Raw genomic sequence first — 24,246 nt, forward strand, 5'->3', positions numbered from 1 at the left:
AGTGAAGTGACGGGAATATTTCCATTTCATAAAACAGGCCCTCGCTTCAGCCGAGTCCGACATCTTCCGCTGTAGAATATGACTATGCGGCAAACTGGCGCGAAATGACGTGCAGCTGCACTACAGCGATGTTAAAGCGGCAGACTTTATTTTTACCTTTAGAAGACAAATTATTGAAATTGAATAATGATTTTCAGCGAGTTTAGTTATTTTACAATGTAACGCAAGTACATTGTAAGTAACTGTATTTAAAATACCTAAAAATGAACAGTAATTAGTTACTCTACTTTTTCAGTGGAAAAGTAATTTAAATACAGTAACGCATTACTTAGTAACGCGTTACACCCAACACTGATTGTATGTAATGCCAGTAGACTGAGTAAAACCTGAGGTATCGTAAAAACTGCACATTTTTCTGAAGATATGATGTTTGATAACGGGTTTGCAAAAGCACAGTGAAATTTCTTTACATCAAAGCAAAAGTAAAATCTAGAGGCACTGGTTTTCATATGGTCCTTATGGTTTCAGTATTCAGGCCGTCTTGATCTCAGATTAGCCTGTATGCGGCCCGAACGTTAAAATTAGTTTGACACCCCTGTTTTAGAGTCTGAATTCATAAAGCAGTGAAAATCAGCTACAACATGTTTATGTTGAAAAGCTAATTTTGGAGTAAATAATTAAATGATCTTGCAAAACAGAATAGTTTTTCCTCCAGTAATTAGAGCATTTAATTTCCCTGATATTCATGCTATTTTTATGCTATTAATACTTTTTTTTTTTTTTACCATTTTTTTCATCTAGTTTCTATTCTAAAGGTTGATGTTACTTTGTGTCTTTTTCTTAAAGATTTCCTGATATTATTTGACATCCATAGAAAAGGTGAGCTACAGTTAAACCAGCTATAGATTAACTGTGGGAAAGAAATTCTGTCAATATCAATAATATCACTGCTGGAAAAAGCAAGTACTAAAGCAGGCAAAGACAAAGCCAACACTCAAAAAAACTTAAACATAGTAAAGTGTAAAACTAAATTCCAGTTGTCCAAACAACTGTCATTGTTCCATAAAGCCAACCTTTAACCTGCAGTTCACCTTTTTTATTGTGATACTGACGTATCGTATAAAAACTGTTGTTATCGTCAATTATTTACTCATAATATAGCCAGAGATCCACACGATCTAGATTTAAAGTCCTTTAGTAATTTAAGTACGATACAAGGTTCAGTGCTTACAGTTTTTTCTGAATGCTTAAACACTAACTGTGAATCCTGTAGCACAATTCCTAAAACTATTCAGACTTATAGCAAAACCACTCACTGAGTTTGCAAAACTAAAAGCACAAAAACTGCTTTGCACTCAGTTTGCAATTTCGTAACACACACTTTGCTAAACTGTAGGCACAATTCACTGCACAACACTCAATTACCAAATTTCCAACACACTCCTAGCAAAAGTATACACATGTATGGCTATCATTAACACTAATTTGCCAACTGTCTGGCACACTTTCACATGTGAAAACTTTCTTAGATAATTAGTTCACTTTGCAATCAGCCTAAGCACTATAATACAGGTAAGCTGTGTGTGCGGAGTACAATGGAGGGAGCAGAAAGAGTGAGAAGTAGAGGAGGCCGAGGAAGAGGACGTGGAGGTGAAGAAGTAGGATGAAGAGGACGACAAGGACAAGGAGGAGCAAGAGGAAGACGAGGAGGGGGCAGAGGAAGCATGTTCACTGCAGACCACGTAACCCATATAGTCATTATGGCGATTGCAAATACTCCTATACTTGGAAATAAACACTTGTGTTTGTTTTGATGTGTGTGAATAAACAGCAGTACTTGAAGTTTGGATCCCTCTATGCTTATGGATCTATGACAGAAGTATGAGCTCAAACTGACATAGCCTACCTTGTGCACAGAGAAAGCAAAAGCCAGATGTGTTTTGTATTCATACCATCAGTGTGCAGTTGGCGCATTGTGTGCTTAGTAGATGATGGCTTGTGTGTACTGTTTGATACGGAAACACCATTTTTACGAAGGTGTGGAGAGTTAATCTAGCTGTGTTTGCTTTTGCAAGAGAACTACAATGTTTTGATGATTGGGTGACAGGTTTTCTTATTTGTGTGAAGAGTTTTGCAAAATTAGCCAATAGTTGCAAAAAAAGGGCTTAAGCAATCAGAAAAAACTGTAATATTTAAAAAAGAAATCTGCAACTTTTCAAAGGCATCATGCAAACCGGATTGGAGCATTCAGAAAATAAAACTTAGATATTTGTTTTAGATTTAATAAATCTAAAACAAAATTTCAGCCATGGACAACCACAGTCAAAATGAGATTCATATGCATGCATATGTGCAATTTATATGTAAATGCCTATAGATATTATAACATGTTATGTTACCTAAATGGACCTAAGTGGATGTTATTTCAAATAGTGAATATTTCATGGCAATGAGACTTCTGTATCTTCTGCCTGTAGTGTCTCTGATGTTTCCAGCTGATTGACACTATGGCAACTGCAGCATCTGGTGAGCAAATTCTATTACTCTGACTAAAATCCTGTCTCTTCGCACTGTTGATATAATTAGCATAGAGAGTATTTTTGTGGCCCAATGTTTACTAAATATATAACTTCACAATTTAATTTTTTTTTTTTTTTGCCATAACTACACGCTTAGAGAAGTCTGGAAAATGTATCACTTTCTATGTCTTGATGCATTCTCAATCATCCAGGTAAGTAAATCTCCAAAAGTTTATTTTGTTCATCTGGACGTAGCGTTTTGTGGAAGAAACATTTCGTCACTCATCCAGGTGATTTCTTCAGTCTCAGCTGACTGTACATTTCAAAGCCCTGATCAAAGAGATGTCATTATGGAGGCAGATGAAAACATGGTGACGTACGACGTTACATCTCTCTTCACTTGCATCCCAGTCACTGAAGCATTGGAGGTAGTTCGTATGACAGCGGTCCCCAACCTTTTTTGCACCACGGACCGGTTTATGCCCGACAATATTTTTCATGGACCGGCCTTTAAGGTGTCGCGGATAAATACAACAAAATAAAACTAGCACCGGTACCGAAAAAAAGAAGATTTATTCATAACACACGTGAAAAGACCGATAAAAACCCTGAAAACCATACATTTCACACCTGAGCCTCAACTCTCGCGGCCCGGTACCAAACGACTCACAGACCGGTACTGGTCAGAGGCCCGGGGGTTGGGGACCGCTGTCGTAAGAGATTACAGGATGACCCCAACCTCAGCAACAGGACCAGTCTCAGCATCGACTAAGTGTGTTTGAACTGTGTCTTCATTCCACCTACTTCACATAAAAGGTCAGCACTACAGGCAGAAACATGGGTGTGCCGTGGGCTCACCAGTTTCACCCATCGTGGCCAATTTGTACATGGAGGAAGTGGAAAAGAGTATTTTCCTATCCTACCCTGGAACACCACCGAGCCATTGGTTCAGAAATGTGGATGACACCTGGGTGAAAATCAAATCTCAGTACGTACCACATTTCACAGATCACTTTAACTCGGTGGACCGACACATCAAATTCACCAGGGAGGATATGAAAAGTGGGAGGTTAGCCTTCTTAGACTGTGAGATTTCCATCAGTAATGGGGGACATCTACAAGCTGACGTGTACCGTAAACCTACACATACAGATCAGTATCTAAGGTTTGATTCTCATCATCCACTGGAGCATAAACTGAGTGTCATCAGGACGCTACAACACAGAGCGAACACCATCCCCTGAGAAGGACAACTGCTGAATAAGTGAAAACCTGTAGTGATCCCGTACGTGTCAGGAGTATCGGAGCAGTTGAGACACATTTTTTCTAAACACCGGGTCTCTGTGGCTTTTAAACCCCAAAACACGCTGCACCAAAAATTGTTCCACCCCAAGGATCGGGTCCCCGACACAAACAGAGTAACATAGTGTACGCTGTTAAGTGCAGGAGGATTGGCAGGATTTATACATCGGGGAAACCAAACAACCTCTGACTACAACACAGAAGAGCCACCTCGTCAGGCCAGGACTCTGCAGTCTATCTACCCCTACAGGCCAGTGGACACTCTTTCAATGATGAGGATGTAACATCCTGGACAGGGAGGAACGCTGGTTTGAGGGCGGAGTCAAGGAGGCCATTTACGTGAAAAGGGAAAGACCATCTCTGATGTAGAGTATAAATTGTTAAAATGTGGAGGATTTTTTTTGTTACAAAACTGCTTAAATCAAGAAACACAAAATGGTGCTTGTGAAACTAAATGGTAAGTGGCCTGTATTTGTATAGCGCTTTACTAGTCCCTAAGGACCCCAAAGCGCTTTACACATCCAGTCAGCCACACATTCACACACTGGTGATGGCAGCTACATTGTAGCCACAGCCACCCTGGGGCGCACTGACAGAGGCGAGGCTGCCGGACACTGGTGCCACCGGGCCCTCTGACCACCACCAGTAGGCAACGGGTGAAGCGTCTTGCTCAAGGACACAACGACCGAGACATTTTGGATCAGCTGAAGGCTTTTCAGGGAGTTTTTAGGACTTCCTGATAATAATGAATTACAGTCGTCCAGCCTGGAAGTAATAAATGCATGAACTAGTTTTTCAGCGTCACTCTGAGACAGGATATTTCTAACTTTAGAGATGTTGCACAAATGGAAGAAAGCAGTCTTACATATTTGTTTAATATGTTCTTGTTTTTTAAATGTATTTGTCTGTACATATGCATATTTAGATTGTTAAAATACATTCACAAATGTATCATGATTTCTCAAATATTTGTCCGTTATTTGAAAGATTGAACTGTTAAATTCAAATGTAATGCTATGGAAAAATATATAAAATGATTCGTATAAACTTTTTTTACATCAAATAATTATTATTACTATTGTTATTTAGGGCGATCATGGCTCAAGAGTTGGCAGTTTGCCTTGTAATCAGAAGGTTGCCGGTTCAAGCCCCGGCTCGGACACTCAGTAGTTGTGTCCTTGAGCAAGACACTTCACCTACCGCATACTGGTGATGGTCAGAGGGGAATTATAAAGCGCTTTGAGGGTCTCATAAAGCGCTATATGAATGCTATCCATTATTATTTAAGTTAACTGTATATTTCTGTACATTTAATTATTATTATTCATATTGCCGCATTCATTGACCTTGTTTATAGGTAATTTCATTGTTGAAGCAAATTAAATTGTTCCTAATTTAATGTTTAAAAGCACTTGAAAAAGGCAAAATCCCATGTATAATTAGGGCAATAAATTGTATTTTCATTACTGGAAATAACCGTATTTTTATGAGAAAGTTATTCTCTGTTATTTTACGGTATTATTTTGGCACCCCAGCTGCTGGAATATTACTGTTTTTTTAAGATGTTTTTTCTAACAGTGCAGTTTGATCTGAATTAAGAAGCAGAAAGTTAGCGGCCATCCAGGTCTTTATGTCTTTAAGACATTCCTGCAGTTTAACTCATTGGTGTGTGTTATCTGGCTTCATGGACAGATAGAGCTGGGTGTCATCTGCATAGCAGTGTAAATGTATGCTATGTCTTCTAATGATGCTGCCTAAGGGAAGCATGTATAATGTAAACAGAATTGGTCCTAGCACTGAACCCTGTGGAACTCCATAATTAACCTCAGTGTGTGAAGAGGACTCTCCATTTACATGCACAAACTGGAGTCTATTAGATAGATATGATACAAACCACTGCAGCACAGTACCTGTAATACCTACAGCATGTTCTAATCGCTCTAATAGGATATTATGGTCGACAGTATCGAACGCTGCACTGAGGTCTAGCAGGACAAGCACAGAGATGAGTCCACTGTCAGAGGCCATAAGAAGATCATTTGTAACCTTCACTAAAGCTGTTTCTGTGCTGTGATGAGCTCTGAAACCTGACTGAAACTCTTCAAATAAACCTCTGCAGATGATCTGTTAGCTGTTTGACAACTACTCTTTCAAGGATGTTTGATATGAAAGGAAGGTTGGAGATTGGCCTATAATTAGCTAAGACTGCTGGGTCTAAAGATGCTTTTTGAGTAAAGGTTTAACTACAGCTAGCTTGAAGGCCTGTGGTACATAGCTGATTATTAGAGATAGGTTGATCATATTTAAGATCGAAGAATTCATTAATGGCAGGACTTCTTTGAGCAGTTTTTGTAGGAATGGGGTCTAAAAGACACGTTGATGGTTTGGAGGAAGTAATTATTGAAGTTAACTCAGAAAGATCAATTGGAGAAAAAGAGTCTAACTTAACATCAATGGTACTAAGAGTAGCTGTAGATAATATTAAGTGCTCGGGGATGATTACTGGTAATTTTTTCTCTAATGATAAAAATTTTATTTGTGAAGAAGTTCATGAAGTCATTACTAGTTGACGTTAAAGGGATGGTTGGCTCAAAAGAGCTCTGACTGTTTGTCAGCCTGGCTACAGAGCTGAAGAGAAACCTGGGGTTGTTCTTATTTTCTTCAATCAGCAGAGATGGGCAGTAACGCGTTACTTGTAACGCGTTACTGCCCATCTCTGCTCTGTAATCCGATTACTTTTTTCGAGTAACGAGTAAAGTAAGGGATTACTATTGCAAAAACGGTAATTAGATTACCGTTACTTTCCCGTAGGAACGCTGCGTTACTGCGCTACTAAAACCGTGATTTTTTTTGCGAGAATGTCTCATGACAGTGACGTAAGCGAGTGCAACGTTCGTGACAACAGCTGTGTGCAGATCAACAATGGATCATATATCGAGTACTGGAGAGAGTATGAGCCTGCAGCGTTTAAAGCGTGGAAGTACTGACCTTACTTTGAGTTTGATTCCATAAAAAGTGACAAAAACATTAGTGTCCGTTGTGCGTGGGAAGAAAACTTCTTTTTACAGCGAAAAAAACCCCTAAACTTCCGAGCAAGCGCCGAGTGCGCAACGACGTAATGGGAAATCCACAGAGCTGCCATATCCTTCCACTGACCGCTGCGGCACACCTGCACCAGGGTAAACCTCCGCCTACCCTGCTCCTGCTTTACAGGTGAAAATAGAGCAAAAGGACCGCTGAGTCTTTGACTTTATTTATTTTCTGCTGTTTTTTACTTGCATCTATTTGAAAGACTGAGTGTAAACACAAAAAAAAATATTTTATTTTATGTGCTGGAATGTGCAGAAAATAGGTTTAAATATTAAACAAATTTCTTCCAGTCAGTGAATGTTGCATATAATTACATTTTTGCTTGATGCATAAAGTTAAAAGATTAAAACTAATAAAACAAGTTTTAAAAAGAGACTTTTCCATTTGATTACATTCTGTATGATGGATTATGTAGAAAAAGTAGAATTGGGCTGAAAGATCTATTTCTTTATCACCTCTTCAGGTTGTAAATCGTGTTTTTAAAAAGTAAATAAGTAACTAAGTAACTAAGTAATTAATTACTTTTGAAAATAAGTAATCAGTAAAGTAACGGGATTACTTTTTTGGGGAAGTAATCAGTAATTAGTTACTGATTACTTTTTTCAAGTAACTTGACCAACACTGTCAATCAGTGATGAATAGTAAGATGTTCTGGCTTTGCGGAGGGCTTTCTTATAAAGCAGCAAACTATTTCTCCAGGCTAAATGATGATCCTCTAAATTTGTGACACGCCATTTCCTCTCCAGATTACGAGTCATCTGCTTTAGGCTACGTGTTTGAGAATTATACCACGGAGTCAGGTACTTCTGATTTGAGGCCTTAGTTTTCACAGGAGCTACAGTATCCAGAGTCGTACGTAGTGAGGAGGTGAAATTATTAACAAGATGATCGACCTCTGTTGGGGTAGCGTTCAGATAGCTGCTCTGCTCTATGTTGGTACAGGGCATTGAAGATGATAACAGTGGGTGGATTATATTCTTAAACTTAGTTACAGCGCTTTCAGAAAGACATCTACTTTGATAAAGTCTACTCTTCACCGCTGTGTAATCAATTATTGTAAATGTAAATGTTATCAGGAAATAATCAGACAGCAGAGGGTTTTCAGGAAACTGTTAAATCTTCAGTTTCTATGCCATATGTTAAAACAAGATCTAGAGTGTGATTAAAGTGGTGGGTGGGTTCTTTTACATTTTGAGAGAAACCAATTGAGTCTAATAACAGATTAAATGCCATGTTGAGGCTGTCGTTTTTAGCATCTACATGGATGTTAAAATCACCCACAATAATTATTTTATCTGAGCTCAGAACTAAATTAGATATAAAGTCTGAGAAATCAGACAGAAACTCTGTGTAAGGCCCAGGTGGACGATAGATGATAACAAGTAAGACTGGTTTCTGAGTTTCACAGCTGGGGTGGACAATGTTAAGACAAGGTACGACCTCTCCCATGCTCCCAGGATGTAGGTGTGCATTCCAGTGTGGAATACACACCAAGCCTTTGCAGCCTGTTAAAGATCACACATCCTATCACTACACAATCGATTATACACCTCTAAGCATATATGGTCAAATGTTTCCTAATACAAATGACAATAATAAAATCTAAACCCATCAGTGACAAGTGCAGGATGATTTGACGTCACTGACAGCATTTACTTGAAAATGTAGTTGCAAATTTAAAGTCTTTCGATATAACATTCCTCATATACAGTAACTGTAAAATATATGTTACAGATGTTAAAAAAACATTTTTATTTTTAATAATTACCAAGGATACTTCTAGTGATATTTTTAATTATTACATTTTAATACAAAGCAAAACAACCTTGCAATCTGTATCAGATGTTAGTATTAAACTGTTGGGTCTAAACTCAGACCCCGCTGTATCCAGGACTTATTCCCGTGAAAGAAAAACAAGGCAACAGCGATCGATCGTTTTACTTGCAAGGGAGGCCTCGTTGATGTCTACCACAAAATGACCCCAAATCCGGCCTCCTCCTGCTGCCTTTTATTGAGAAACAGTTCACACAAAACACATCACAGCAAAGCAACGCCCACATGGTTCGAAAACAAGGCATTGTATGTATATGTGTGTGTGTGTGTGTGTGTGTGTGTGTAAGAATGTGTGTGTGTGACCTCCTGCTGACCAAAGGGTCATAAAAGCAGGAGCAACATCACAAGAAACAGATCTTCCAGATAGGATGTATCTGCAATAAAACACTACAGCCCCCCACCCAGAACCTCGAGAATCTGCGGAGGGGGACAGTGGAATTCCTTTCATCAGAGTTGGCAAGCATAAAAATGACAGCATTTAACAATTCACTCTAACATAAACAATAGTCCAAACTCAACTACATATAATAAAAAAAATCCACAAAGAAAATGCCACTAAAATCCATCTGATGTTAATGTTACAGATCTTACTGTATTTTCTGTGTAAATGTCACGGTCTGCCGGGGCAAGCCGTGTGGGAATTACTTAGGACCAGTAAGCGGCAGCTCGGGTGCATGTGAGTTTAATGACAAGAGAAAATACAAACAGCAGACGGTGCGGGTGGACATGAAACTGGAAAACCTTAACTGGGCAAAACTAACAAAACAAACCAGAAACGAAGATGCAGGGAGGTCGGGGGAAATACACATAACAGTAATCAGGGGATGAGAAACAGGAGGGAAACACACCTGGGGGACATAACAGCTGACGAGGTAGGGGAAACGTAAAGAGCACACACTGACATAAGACAGAGACTTTCAAAGTAAAACAGGAAACACATACACGTAATGACACAGACTCAGAAACGCAGACTAGACACAGGGATACACGGGCAGAAAGAAAAGAACACTAACCGAGGAAGAACAGAACCAAAATTACAATAATAGAAAACACAAAACGCTGGGTCAAAAGGACCCAGGATCATGACAGTAAAACATCCAAAACAAAACAAACATCAAAACATTTTGTACAAACTTTGTAAATGCTGCATACCAATAAATGAATACACTTTTAAAAATTTCTACAGACTGAAATTGCTAAAATGACCAAACATTTATCAATATTACAAAAAACACACAAAAAAACAACAAAATATAACATTTAACAAACTTTTGAAAACAGAAAATCCATAATGTCAGTTTATACTTTAAGAAGCTCAACACAATGCTACAGCATTTCAGAAACACGTAATTTGGCTGTGAAGCATAACTTGACAGTCTGAGTTTTACATAATATCCTGTCATTCCACAAACATAATAGTTTAATTGCAAAAAGCTATCCATTGCTGTGTTTAACAAAAGATCAAACTACTCATCTTTTTATCGGTGCAGGCATGTTTCTCTGAGGATCAGTGAGAATTTTAACATACCACTGAACATAGGAATAACAATACCTGTGTCCAGTAATAAGTTGGAAAATGCAGTTTTTGGTCAAGGAAATTCATCACTTAGCACATCAGGTTTACTATGGACTATACCAACATTAGATGACCTAATTAAATTATGCTTGAAATGGATTTAGCAACAAAGAAATACTTGTGATCAACACATTAAGCGTCTGGACTTTGAAGAGACGGTATCATGAACCAGACCCATTCAGAAGAAAACAACCCATTGATCTGGATGAGGTGATAGCCTTTGTATCAGTTTCAATTTCAATTTCAATTTCTTTATTGTCCCACAAGGGGAAATTAGTTTAGCAGCAGGATATAAATAAACAGAACAATACTATAAAATAATAATGACAATAATAGTGATAGAAAGTCCAAGGACAGTTATCTGCCATTGAGGAGACAAGACACAGTGGGGATAAAAGAGACCTGGAGTCTTTTAGTCCTCCTCGGAGGTACTCTAAAACGGCGGCCGGAAGGCAACAACTCAAACTCACTGTGAAGTGGATGGTTCAAACAATTAATAATAGAATGAGCCTTTCTAAGCACATTTCTATTGTAAATGGCCAAAAGTCCATCTTGCCAGCGCCCTGAAATTTTGCAAGCAGTTTTTACCAGAAGTCCCAACAGATTCTTATTCTTCACCATCAGGTTACCAAACCAGGCAGCGATACAAAAAGACATCACAGATTCAATAAAACTTCTATAAAACAAGGACAACATCTCAGATGAGACATTAAAAGATCTAATTTTCCTTAAAATGAACAGTCTTTGTTGAACGTTTTTAGTGGCATCAGCATGAGATTCAAAACACAGTTTATGGTCAAGTACCACACTTAGATATTTATAACTCTCAACGATCCAAATATCGGCAGTTTTAATGATAGTGGGTGATGAGCTTTAAGAGGACTTCCTAAAATCAATAATCATCAATCAATATCAAGAACTATAGCACAATGCACAGTTGCAAGGATATTGCTGGCTGTATCTTTGAGCTATTAATATGGAATTTGTGGTACAGCAGGACACAATCCACAATATTATTAAAGTAATTATTAGGTTTTGACCTTCAAAGAGTGCAGTGTATTAGGCTACAGCAGCACAGCACTAAAGGGACACTTTTTCCCATAGATGTGTTGTTTTGATGCTGTCTCAAACAACCACTATTCATTTCTATTTATCAATGTCATTCAAATACTCCTTGCATATATATTCTATTGGTCCTGCGTGTCTGTCTTCTGTAATGCTTTAGGTTCATCTCACAATATGCTGCAAGAAGATTTTGTCTCAACTTCATTCAGAAGTTTCTCTATCATGTTACTTATTTCTGTGTCATGAATTTTCTGCAGGTTTTCTTTTTCTTCCTGATTGTTTGCAAGTTCTATTTGGTTCTGTTGTCTTGTCAACAAGTCGTTTATTTTTGGGACATTTTCCCTGTTTTTGGTCACACATTTAACAAAGTCGTTGATTTGCGCACGATGTTTTTCTCTGCTTTCTTTTTCATAGTGGGCTTTTAGGGCCTTTAACAGGTCATACTTCTCATCTTTGTCTTTCATTTGTTTCTCGTGCTCTTCCTTCTGAGCTGCAAAGTCTTTGGTGTATTTCTCTTTGAATTCGTTGAACTCCTCTGCTTGCTTTCTGGCTTCTTCCTCATACTTCATCTTCAGATTGTCCAGCTTTTTCTTATAGCTGTCTTTTAATTCCTTACGTTCTTTTGCCTCATTTTCTTTTCTAGTTTCATCCTCTTTTCTTTTCATTTCACATTCTTTTTTTACATTCTCATATTCATCTCTCAGTCTTTGCTCATTTTGTTTTCTCTTTTGTTCTTCCTGTATTAGTTTTTCCAACCAGTCTACCCGATCCTTCTCCCGGACCGTATGTTCCATTATCATCGCCTCTCTACGCTGCTGTAGCTCCTGTTCTGATTCAGACTTTGATTTCTCTAATGCAGCAAGTTTTTCCTCCCATTCACTTTTCTCCAGTTTCCATTTGGTTTCTTCTTTTTCTCTTTTTTCTTGTGCTTTCTTCTTCTCGCTTTGCTCATTCTTCAGTTTTTCCTCCATTTCCTCGAGTTTTTTGTTTTTCTGTTGAATCTCCAGGTTTATTTTAGCACTCTGTTCTTTCATTTTTAATTTCATGGCTTGTTTTTCTTCCTCATGTTTTCTTTCCAGGTCCTCAATCTGTCTCTTCATCTCTTCTTCCTTCTCTTTTAAGATCCTCTGCACTTCTTTTTTAATCGCTGCTTCAGCCTCTTGCAGCATCTCATTGGTATAAAAAGATCCCCCATTGTCCTTCACCATGGTGTCAATCTTTGTTATCAGCTCACTGACTTGTGTCCGATTTTCTTCATCATAGTTATTGAACACATGGTATCTTTCTCCGCACTCAGAGATCAGCTTCTTAAAGGAGTCATTGCATTCATCTCTAATGTATTCTTCAATGGACAGGTTGTCTTGTTTTAATGAATCTCCTCTTGTAAAAAGAATGATGGTGAACTTTTCTGAATTCTTCCCAAATCCTTCCTGGATGAGTTTCAGAGTCTTCTTCTCCTCTGGTGTAAGTCGACCAACCTGTAACACCAACAGGAAGACATGTGGTCCTGGAGCCAGGCAGGTCATAAATTTCACCGTCTCCTCATGAACTTCTTCACGTGACAAAGTCGAGTCAAACAGACCAGGAGTGTCGACCACAACAACAGGACGACCGTCCACTTCACCCTGTTCTTTCTGACAACACTTGGTGACCGATTCTTGACTCGACTTGGCTTTAAACACTTTTCTTCCAAGGATGGTGTTTCCTGAAGTGCTCTTACCATTGCCAGTCTTCCCAATCAGCACAATCCTGAGACACTCTGGGCTCTGCTGCTCTTCATCACCTGCAACTTCAAAAGAAACCGAATTATCTCAAATGATCATTATTTCATTGTTAGTTTGTCTAGAAAAAATAGGGGATGGAAAATTTATTGAAATTTTTCTTGTATTAATGCAGTACTCACCACTGATCATGCTTTTATTTTTCAATTCCTGGACTTCACGCTGTAGGATGTTATATTTTATGGTTTTTTGAAATATCGTATTTATTTGGGCCTGTGCAAATGTTCGTGTTGTATAACAATGTGACTTCTTTTTAAAGGGCCTCATCTTTTCCACAGTCTCCAACAGTTTTAGGATCTGCTGTTTGTCTTCAATGTTAAGAACAAAAGATCTTCCTCCACAGCCCTGACAGAGCTCCTGTATGTCCTTGCTTCTCTTCAGAAAATTATCAACAGCTGGAGCTGTTGGATCCGACTCCACAGTGAACAGAATCATGGTGAAGTCATCGATTAGAGAGCTGAACGTTTTCTGGATGGTCTTTAACTCTCCCTTGTCTTCGTCTCTCAAACAATCCACAGGTAGGACCAGGATGAAGGCATGGACACCCTCAGGATCACAGAGGGAGATACACCTGAGTGATTCCTCCATCACTGCCTCCTGAGGTTTTCCATACAAGGCAGGCAGCTCCACCAGGGAAACCCAACGTCCACACACCTCTCCCTGATGTTTAACACACTCTGATGAGTTGGAGGCTGAATGAAGCTCAGTCTGACCTAAAATGGCCTTGGCTGCTGACGTCTTCCCTGCTCCTCTCCTCCCACACAGAACCAGGTTCAGAGCAGAGTATCCGATGGTGACTTCAGTGAAGCTGAGGAAAGCATCATAATTTTCTTGTACAACATTCTCGATGATTTCCATCAATGACTCGTGGTTCTTTGCAGTCATGCAGTAACATCTTTCTCTACAGTCTCTAAGGAGCTCAGTAAAAGAGTCAGTTTGTTTTCCCTTATGTGTGCTGATGATAACTGAGTGATTAAAAGCATTGTTGCCTAACAAGCTCAGAATGAACATTAGTGTCTTTCTGTTCTTCTTAGTAAACGTTGAAGGTTTCACTACCAGCAGCAGAACATTTGGTCCAGGAGGACAGAGACTCACACAGTCCTTCAGCTCATGGCTCACTGTTTCTACCGACAGACTGAAGACGTCTGCAGTTTTCACAACAGTCAGAGAATTTCCTCTCCAGTCTCCTCTGGCAACTTCAGAAGGTTTGTTTTTTCTGGTACCACGCTGAAACTGCTCACTGCCAATGATGAAGTTGCCTAATGTTGTCTTTTTGTCCTCGCTTTTTCCAAACATCAGAATCCTGAGTCCCCATACTAAAGAAAAAAAGCATTGGGTTAACACTCACTCTCATCACACAGGTTTATATACAATCTTACATCTTATGCCATCAACTTGTCCTCGGTCACAGTTTCCTTCCACATAAAGCTTTGCAAAAACTGCATAAAAAGCACTTGCAGCAACAAAAACATAATATTCCAGAAACACGCTTTGCCGATCCGATCAGCTGTTCATAACACTTCCTACGTTGGAATAGACGTCAGCGCGAACTTTTGCATGTCCGCCATGACCTGCCCGAAACCGGAAGTGACGTCATTTTGCGGAAATGTAGTTTTTTACCATCAGGGCCTTATGAGCTTATACTGGTGTTTTTAAAAGTTATGTTTGACTTTATGACTTTCTGTGTCGTTTCTGGGATGCTGAGGACTCACATTGCACTGCTGGAAATAGTTTATTTTGATGCATATGCTGCTGTTTTTTGCAAATTTGCACTCTAATATTTATTTTCCGTTTTTCCTGCAGTATATAAAAATTGGTGTATTTCAAAAATAAAACTATGAAGACACTCAAAATAAATTTCCTGTGGTGGGAAACTATTTTGTGCAACTTTTTTGTATTTACAGTTTTGAGGGATAAGCCTCTTAAATTTATCTAAATAGAAATATATGTTAAAAAACAAAAACGATTTTCAATGTTTTGGTAGTTTATTGTACTTTTTTGCAATTTATGTAGTTACTATGCACTTAATGCAGACATATTATTAAAATTTGGGCTTTAATGGTTGTTTTTGATGTATATCAGCTTGAAATGCTCCCAAAAATGGCTCCACAACATGTAAAAATATTATTATATTATATTATATTATAAGCTCTTGCGGACTTGGTTCTATGGTAGTCTTAAAGGGTTAAATTCTAATTCTTAAGTTTAGTTCAGTCTTCATGTTTATTGTCTTGTTCCCCAGTCAGTCGTGTCTTATGCAGTGATGGGAATAACAGCGTTACAAGTAACGGCGTTACTGACGGCGTTACTTTTTTCAGTAATGACTAATCTAGCTAATTACTATTCCTATCGTTACAACGCCATTACCGTTACTGACAAGAAAATGCGGTCTGTTACTATTTTTCAACAAACAGACGGTTGAAGCTGTGTTCAGCTTACAGCATCTTATATCAGCTGCAGGAAGTAGCTGTAAGTAATCTGGACGCTACAGCTGCACTCCCGCGGACGGTGATCACGATCACTGTCTAGCACAACACCTGGAGCTCAGGGGGCAAAACAATCGCACGAGTGCTGCTGTTTGACTGAGGAAGAATAAAGGAGTCGTGGTAAGCCAATCACATGACCACTTAAAGACAAAGCAAACCTCAATAGTCTCGTCATGTTTACTGTCTATGGACAGCGCAGCAAGCACTCTCTGCTTATGAGAGAAAAAACAAAAAAAACAGGGGAAGTTTTAGGAGTGACGGCGAGAGAGAAATAATAATAATGGATTGCATTTATATAGCACTTTTCTAGGCACCCAAAGCGCTTTACAATGCCACTATTCATTCACTCTCACATTCACACACTGGTGAAGGCAAACTATAGTTGTAGCCACAGCTGCTGCCCTGGGACAGACTGACAGAAGCCAGGCTGCCATATCGCGCCATCGGCCCCTCTGGCCAACACCAGTAGGCGGTAGGTGAAGTGTCTTGGACACAACGACAAAGACTGTCCGAGCTGGAGCTCGAACCGGCAACTTTCTGATTACAAGATGAACTGCCAACTCTTTAGCCACGATCGCTCAAAGACAGCAGAAAAAGAGAGAGAGCGAGTTTTGAGATGTGAGAGATTTGTGACGTTTAGCGTGTTTGGAGTGTGTAGTTAATGTGTTGTCTTGTGTAGTTAGTGTGTAGTGTTGTGGATAGTTTTGTGTTGTGTGTCAGAACAATGAGGTGACTGCTGTCTCCAGGTAGAAACAGGAGTGATACACCTGCTGCTGTCAGACCTGCAGGTATCAGGCTGTGATGTTTCCTTTATAGTGGACAGAAATGATGTTTTTAGAGTGGCACAAATAATTTGTGTGGCATCTTATTGAAAGCGGAACAGCTGATTGTTCTGTAAATAGTTTGAAATGGTTATTTAAAAAATCAAGATAAAAGGTAAATGGCTGCAAATAATTTGTTGTTTGCAAAACTTGAGCATATGATTTTAAAATTGACAATTTATATTTGCATTTAAAGTTATGAAATATGATTCAATAAACATGTTTGTGGTTGTTACAGTAAAAATATAACTTTTTCTACTCTGATTTTATGTTTTTTATCTGATTTTAGAGCAATTGTGTTAATACAGTTTGTCAAAATGAAAACATGACTGTAAATTCAGACACGTGAGGTTGTGCTGAAAAGAATGAGACCAAACAAGGCAAATAAACAGTTTTTAAAGGTGAAATAGAGGAAACATCAGAAGTAGTTAAAAATGGGCAATTATACCCTGGACCCCAGAGGGTTAAACATTTTTTTAAGTAACGCAATAGTTACTTTTCAAGTAATTAATTACTTTTAGAATATTGTAACTCAGTTACTAACTCAGTTACTTTTTTGAAGAAATAACTAGTAACTATAATTAATTACTTTTTCAAAGTAACTTGCCCAACACTGGTCATATGTCACTCCCGTCTCCGTGTTACCTAAATTTAATGTCAAGTCCGCGTCTCTGTGTTAGTCTTCCCGTTTTACTTTACGGTCCCCTGTCTCCCAACAGTGTTCCTAGTTTTTCTTCAACCTGATCTCGTCATGTTTGATTACTCCCAGCTGTGTTCATCTTGAGTCCCGGTCTGAGTGTCTTGCATTTGGGTCCTATATCCTGCTGGCCACACAGCACTAACCATGACAGTAACCAAAAACAGTGCAATCTGTGTACAGTTTATGTGTAACACTAACACATAAATGTAGATTACAGTTCTTAACTCTGGTGGGAGCTTTAACCTCTTCATGATGCATTACCCTAATTTCGACAAAAATCCGACTGTATGATTCATTTGTATAATGATAAAAATAATATTTTTTACCATATTACTATTCAGTACTTACCATTACCTTTTGTAGGTTCAAATTTAACTCTAGCAAGCTTTTGGTTGTGGCTTTCCTGATAAGGAGTCCGATCTGGCATTGGATCCTGAAATACATCACAGCTCAAGTGCCCATTGTTCTCTTTTGCAATCTGACCCATCCGTGTTAGCAGCTCTGAATAGTCAAAGTTCTTCTCATTCAAATGTCTGTATTTACTTTTTTTGATGATGTCGTTTAAGGGTTGATTTAATACATCTTCTTTCATGGCACCTGAACTCTTTTCTCTGGGAGCTGATTTCAGAACCAATGAATGATCAAATGAGTGATCACTGAAGAGCTGAAGGACTCTGCAGAGCTTCTGTTTTTGTTCCTCTGTGAAATCATCAGGCTGTAGAACCAGCAGGAACACATGAGGACCAGGAGCAGAGAGTTTCACACATCGTTTTACATCTTCTCTCAGTTTGTCTTCAGAGGTGTTGGGTAGCAGCAGGTCTGGAGTATTAATGACAGTTATTTGTTTTTCCTTAAAGGGTATACTGACTTTGAAACACCAGTCTGGTGCTTTTTCAGTACTGAACTTGTCCTTTTTTAGTATCATGTTCCCCACTGCTCTCCTCACTGCCCAGCTGTTCCCCAGGAGAACCACCCTGAGCTCAGACACTGAAAAGAAAAAAAAAGAAAGTAAAAAGACAAACTCAGGTTTACATGCAGATGTTTTGCTTAACCGTAGACATGAAATGAATGACAGAAATCAAGCTTATGCACAAATTAAATAAAAAAGACTCAATACTGACATACTAATACTTTGGGCCAATCAACCTCCACTTTGTGAGATTTAAATCTGTGCTCTCCATCACTCTCCTTCTCATTCTCTTATTCATGCAACCCACCCCCTCCCCATCTCCACCTCACAGACACCTCAGTCAGAGCTCCATCTGAGGCTCAGTCTTCATCTCCACCACCACCAGTGTCTAAACTCTGGGTGGTCCTGTCCTAAATCCTATCAACACTGAGGTGCGCGTGTGTGTCCATATATATATATATATATATACATATTCTAAAGACTTACTGTATGGTGGCAGATATTCATAGCTGGAACTGCGTGTCAGTGGTTTCTCATTTGTGAAATCTGTGACTTTGAGAAGAAAATATGAAAAATAATTAGTTATAGCATGTATTTTTTAAACAACACTGCTAATGTACAATAACCTTGAGCAGCCTCCACAAGGAATATTTCCATGCTTCCATGCTTACTTAGATTTCTTTGTGCCACCATGTCTGTGGCCCAACTTTTTTTTCTACTTTTATTCATGATGTGTAAAATAGTCTTATTCGAACTCAGGTTGATCTCTGATTTATTTTCTTTTAATTATTTTCTTTTGTTTACCTGGGGTGAATTACAGGGGGCAGAGGCTAGGAGCATGAGATGCTCATTCCTCTCCGCCAGCACAATTGAGGCAACTTCAAGATGTTCCCAGCTGAGAGATATAATCTCTCCAGTATGCCCTCAGTCTACCCCGCAGCCTCCTCATGGTAGAACATGCCTGGAACACTCTGTCCATGAGGCATCCTAATCAGATAGCCAAAACCATGTCAACTGGATCTTTTTGATATGTCCCTCCCAAATGAATGAACTTGTCGCTCTCTCTCTCTAAGGTTGAGTCCAGCTACACTTCAGAAAAAAAAAACAAATTTCCACCAATGCAGATCTACCAATAAATTGACAACTTTGCTTTTATTCTCAGTTCTTTTTCACTCCACTGGACCAGTACAGGATTTGCAATGATGCACCAATCTGTCTACCAATCTCCTGCTGCCCTCATCCCCGGCGTGGGAACTACTACCCACTAGGGATAGTAGTTCCCACACCAAGGGCTAGTAGCTGAGTGGAATGGCCATTCCAACCTTTTCCTGCTGAGAACCATGGCCTCAGACTCGGAGGTTCTAATTCCACAGGTGACAAAAGTACAGACTTTCTTTACTTAAGTAGAAGTACCGATACCTGGGGTAAGAAATACTCCAGTTGAAGTACTGAAGCAACTTCTTGACTCAAGTAAAAGTAAAAAAGTAAAGTCTCTGAAATGTACTCAAAGTAAATAAATAAAAAATAGCTCTTTAAAGGGCAATTCTGCTAACCCTTTCTGTACAAAGGCAACTTAACCTTGTGCAATATTAATACAGTAATAAAATAATATTTGTATATGATAATAAAAAAATTCTAATCTAAGCTCTCTGCTTCCATCTCTTTCATTTCTCTCCCTGTGACATACAGCAGCTGAACCTTTAGCTGCAACACACTGTGAGACAAACTGCACACAAACGCTTTGTGTGTTTGCTGATGTTTGCTGACCTCTTAAATAACTATAGTATCAAAGTAATAATTATTTATTTACTTATTTCAGCACCGTATATTGTATTAATTATTAAAATGTTACCTGTCAGCAGCAGCTCCCATTCAATTAGAGTTTTTATTAGTCTGTAAATTCTGTTTTAATGTTACATTTAGCTTTTGGCTGACAGCACAAAGACTGAGAGATGATGAGAGACGGAGAGAAAAAGAAACAGATAAGAGTGGACATGTAGTCCAAGTCAGCAAGAAAGTCAGTGTACCTATATTCACTGATGATGATCATTTTACATAGCTAAGCAGTGTGTTGTATTAGGGTTGCCAACCGTCCCTTAAAAAACGGAATCGTCCCGTATTTAGAAACAAAAGTACACGTCCCGTATTGAGCTAATAAGGGACGCACTTTATCCCGTAATACAGTGAGAATCAAAAGTAGTCTATAACTTTTAATGGAATTAACGCTTTGTTTGAAAACACAATTCCCAGCCCCTCTCCTGCTTTGTGACCAATGAGCTGACAGCACACTTATGACAATTCGAGTATGACAATTCAGATTACCGCTCATCTCATTGGTCGAGGAAAGGTCGCTTATGGAGAAAATACCGGAAGACAACAGATGACCACAACAAGAAGCATGGCCAACAGGGAAACAAACGCCGACTCTGCGGTGCAAGTCTCGGACGACAGTACACCTAAAGCTGGGCAAACACTGTGCGATTTTTTCAGTCACGTTATTCAGCTCCTGCTCAAACTGCACGATTGACTCGCAGGGGTTAGAAGTTCATAGGTCACGATGCAGGTCTCACACTATACGGCCCGATGCTCTGATGCGACCCGAGTGCTCACACTGTGCCTCCATAACATGAAGGTTATAACAGAAAATCTGTCGCTCTCTCTCTGTCTTTCACTCACACAGACACACCACCACCATCAACTTTGCTAAATTGCTAATGAAAAACATTGATCAGCTGTGATTGAGCAGCAGTGTAGATCCAACTATTTTCACGGTTGTTGCGGTCGTGATAATTTTGTGAGGCCACATCGAAAAGGCTCGGATGAGCTTTCCAAAGTTCTACAAGTTGTGCCTCCATCGCTTGTGTCCAGATCACACGCTGCACAGCCGTGCTGCTCCATCTTTTTCACCAACGTGGGGGCAGCACCCTAAGCAGAGAAGCCCAGGCCTCCCTCTCCCCAGCCACCTCCTCCAGCTTATCCGGGGGAACACCAAGGCGTTCCCAGGCCAGCCGACAATTTTTTGTCCACCAGGCCACGGCAGAAGCAGATATGGTATGTAAACACCGGTTTGTTTTTTTAAACCCTCTGGTTAAGGTTAATATGGGCATGTGCAGTGAATATCAGCGCTATGTGGCCAGAAGTGTGATAATATAATTTATTTTGTGTAATAAACAACTGCAAGGATAGATGATTACAACAAATAGATGACTAATACATAAAAGTAATACATAGATGAATAATGATGATGAGTTAAGATGCGTAATCATGGGAACAAGCGGGTTTACAAACAGGAGCAGCTGATTAGCTTTAGAAAAGCTGAAATAATACCTCAGCTGAAGCCAATTGTACTAAATGCACTATATGAGCACTGTTACAAGAATATTTTTGTTCTATTGTTTTCTATTATTTTAAGTTAAGCAGGACAGAGTTCTTTTAAAGAAAGATTTACTTATATTCTCAAAAGTTAAGCATGACAGGCTTCTGTTTAAGAAAGAGACCTGTTTTACTGTGTTAATGTTGTCATTTTGAGCTAAAAATAAATGGCTAAATGATCATTTGTTTCCCATATGGTCATATCACAAAGAATATGCATCTGCTTAAATCAAATTCAAATCAAATGGTTAAAGAATAATTTCACAGACACAAAAAAAGGAGCTAAAAAATTCACCACACTGGGAACGGTGAAGACAATCGGGTCGCCCAGCCCTGGCCACAAGGTGTCCCTTATTTATTTTTCAGGAAGTTGGCAACCCTATGTTGTACTGTTATCAAATGTGGATCTTCTTCCTTCTGTTATAATAAATTAGATTGATTTATGTTATTTTCTAGCTTAATATGTTTGTTTGTGATTGTCAACCCAAAGAAAAAGTGAGGCGGATGGAGAGATAGAAGACCGAAAGATTGTACAAGACCAGGAAAAATGAGGTGTTTAAATGAGCAGATGGGGAAGTTAGTGGAAAAACAATAACTGTTTGGCCAAATATAAAAAAATAGATTTGAACCCATATCTTGGATGGTTTGTCTGGTTTCCAACAGCACACTTAAAAAAAATTTCAGTGGAGATTCTAAATAGAACACAATAATTGATATGAATGTTGGCATCCAGCCGGGAATCAGACCTAAAGACATGACAATGCTTTAAAGAATGATTGCACTCACCAGCTCCTGCAGCTGCCATGTACTCTGCTGAAAACATCGTAGATTTATCTGGAAATAACAATGAAGTATTTCGGTTCGTTGATAGCCATGATTTATTATGAATAGTAAGTGTTAAAGCAATACAAATGAATGCTTACGTATGCCAGCACTGTGTGTGTTGATCTGGAGGATTTCTCAGAAAGCTTTGCCCTGTAATATTTCATCACCGCCATACAAAACAAAAGTGTGCAGTTAGTCCAATTCATCTGTAATTAGCAAACCAATGGGAAATTTGAAAAATTGCTGCTTTTGAAATCTTAAACAGGTTCTGCAGCAACAACAGAACAAATAGAAACGTTCGCCTTCTTTTTTTTTATATCTTCTTCTTCCTGTTTCTGTTCAAACAGACGTGAAATGGCGGAATGCTGAATTAAACTAATCGGTTACGAATAAAAGACCAAATAAGAGTCACATCGAAGCAAATTCCAGTATTTTTCAAATTGGACTAAAGTTTAATAAGATTGTTTTGTTATTAAGCCGAAAACTGTTCAGTTTAGCTCTTTCGCACATGCACGGCATTGTTCCGCCTCAAATGAGCCGCAACTGAGACGGAAATGTGTTCAAATCTGGAGTTTACGGTGGGCCAGAGTATTTCTGCAATTTGAAATAAAGCCACCGATGAAGCATTTTGCAGCCCAGCCATCATTTAATCACCAACAATATCCTAAACACGAACTCACCTAATGTTGAATAGGCTGTTTGTCTTCTAAGTTTCTTTCTCGCGGCCCATCATCAACCCTACAATCAGTCATTATTACCGATGCATTCGGCTCTCCGTCCATACATTTATACTTTATCTTTATAAAGTTTCTTTTTCTTTGATTCAACAGCCGAGTTCACTATCACGCCAACACCGATGAAAGTGAAAGTGTTCGCCAGAAATGGGCGTTTGCTGACAGGGGTCAAAGATTTCAAAAGTTTCAGAAAAGAAAAAAGAAAAATCAACGTTTTTGGCGTACACTCTGCTGGCAAAGTGTCTACATTTTTTAGGTTATAGTTGCTTTAGAAAAATCCTTCTAATTATCTGTGTTTATGTATTTATCAAAACAGTAAGCCAATTTTAAATAATATTTAATTATTTTTAAAAAAGGCCAGGGGTGTACAGTTTATTTTTAGAAACAAATATTTAACAAATTGTATTTTGTAGACTTACTTTGATAAACCAAGAGAACTTAAAGACCTTTATGAAGTCGCACAGCAAAAAAAGTGAAAATGCTGATATTGTATTAAATACAAAAATGCTTCAAATTTAGTTAAGTCTCGTTTCAGTTTAAAACCTTGTATAATGTCACACAACAATACCAATAAGGAAAACTTAATAATGACACAAGCTATTAGATGATAGGAAAACAACACAATACGCATTTTGATGTTGCAGCTCCGCCTGCTGGACATGTTGAGATCATACATCCTGCTTCCTGTAACCACGGACCTCAATAAATGATTTGAGCCCTTAGATTTCCGCTGGTTTTTTCACAGGACACAACCAACCAATCACAGTGCAGAACAGGCATAAGGTAAAACAGGTATCACTGATATATCAAAGGCTTGGATAAGTTGTTGGGTTTTACATCTTAGAGTGAATTTTAATCAATATTCTCCTCTCTCTCTTTCAGACTGACACAGAGTTTTTCACCCTGTTTCCTTACAGCATACAAATGATTGAATATTAGCCTTTTTTTGACTTGGCATCACAGCTCCCAGTCTGCTGGTTCTTTCCAAACCTAAACCTTTGTCTGGTAATGTGCCTGTTTGGAACTGCATCTTTGTTACAGTTACAGTTAAATTCCATTTGCGAGCAACCACTTGCTTTAAAGAGCAGCTGAACTGCTTTTCTCATCATTTGTCAGTGATTGTTAGTTTTTTCTATATTTGTTGTACCATTACTGTGTTTCCGTGTGCACTCCTAACTTATTCTGGGACACATGCAATTTCTGTGTGCTAGTTTCTGCAGGCATTGAGCAGT

General features: G+C 38.8%; 1 protein-coding gene across 3 annotated transcripts; it reads right to left on the reverse strand.

Moving 5' to 3' along the window:
- Nucleotides 1-8,841: 8,841 nt before the first annotated feature.
- Nucleotides 8,842-23,176, reverse strand: LOC309719127 (uncharacterized protein). 3 transcript variants are annotated; one of them, XM_082555006.1, is made up of 7 exons: nucleotides 22,961-23,176; nucleotides 22,379-22,430; nucleotides 22,242-22,289; nucleotides 18,570-18,635; nucleotides 17,528-18,160; nucleotides 13,289-14,482; nucleotides 8,842-13,174 (listed from the first exon to the last, which is right to left on the reverse strand). In XM_082555006.1, exons 3-7 carry the CDS (start codon nucleotides 22,276-22,278, stop codon nucleotides 11,553-11,555), a joined length of 3,552 nt encoding a protein of 1,183 aa, XP_082411132.1. In that variant the 5' UTR covers nucleotides 22,279-22,289; nucleotides 22,379-22,430; nucleotides 22,961-23,176; the 3' UTR covers nucleotides 8,842-11,552. The 3 variants fall into 3 exon arrangements, with proteins under 3 accessions (XP_082411132.1, XP_082411133.1, XP_082411131.1); XM_082555007.1 differs by having other exon boundaries at nucleotides 8,842-13,168; nucleotides 17,522-18,160; XM_082555005.1 differs by having other exon boundaries at nucleotides 17,522-18,160.
- Nucleotides 23,177-24,246: the final 1,070 nt, after the last annotated feature.

The sequence above is a fragment of the Aulonocara stuartgranti genome (assembly GCF_965226115.1).
Source record: "Aulonocara stuartgranti genome assembly, chromosome: 12".
Taxonomy (NCBI): domain Eukaryota; kingdom Metazoa; phylum Chordata; class Actinopteri; order Cichliformes; family Cichlidae; genus Aulonocara; species Aulonocara stuartgranti.

What these genes read in the sequence shown, in the direction of transcription:
- LOC309719127 (XM_082555005.1), bottom strand. Translation starts at nt 22,278, where the DNA reads ATGTTTTCAGCAGAGTACATGGCAGCTGCAGGAGCTG. An exon ending in CATGGCAGCTGCAGGAGCTG is followed by an intron (nt 18,636 to 22,241) that starts GTGAGTGCAATC and finishes TTCTTCTCAAAG; the next exon opens with TCACAGATTTCACAAATGAG. An exon ending in AAATAAAAGCATGATCAGTG is followed by an intron (nt 13,175 to 13,288) that starts GTGAGTACTGCA and finishes TTTCTTTTGAAG; the next exon opens with TTGCAGGTGATGAAGAGCAG.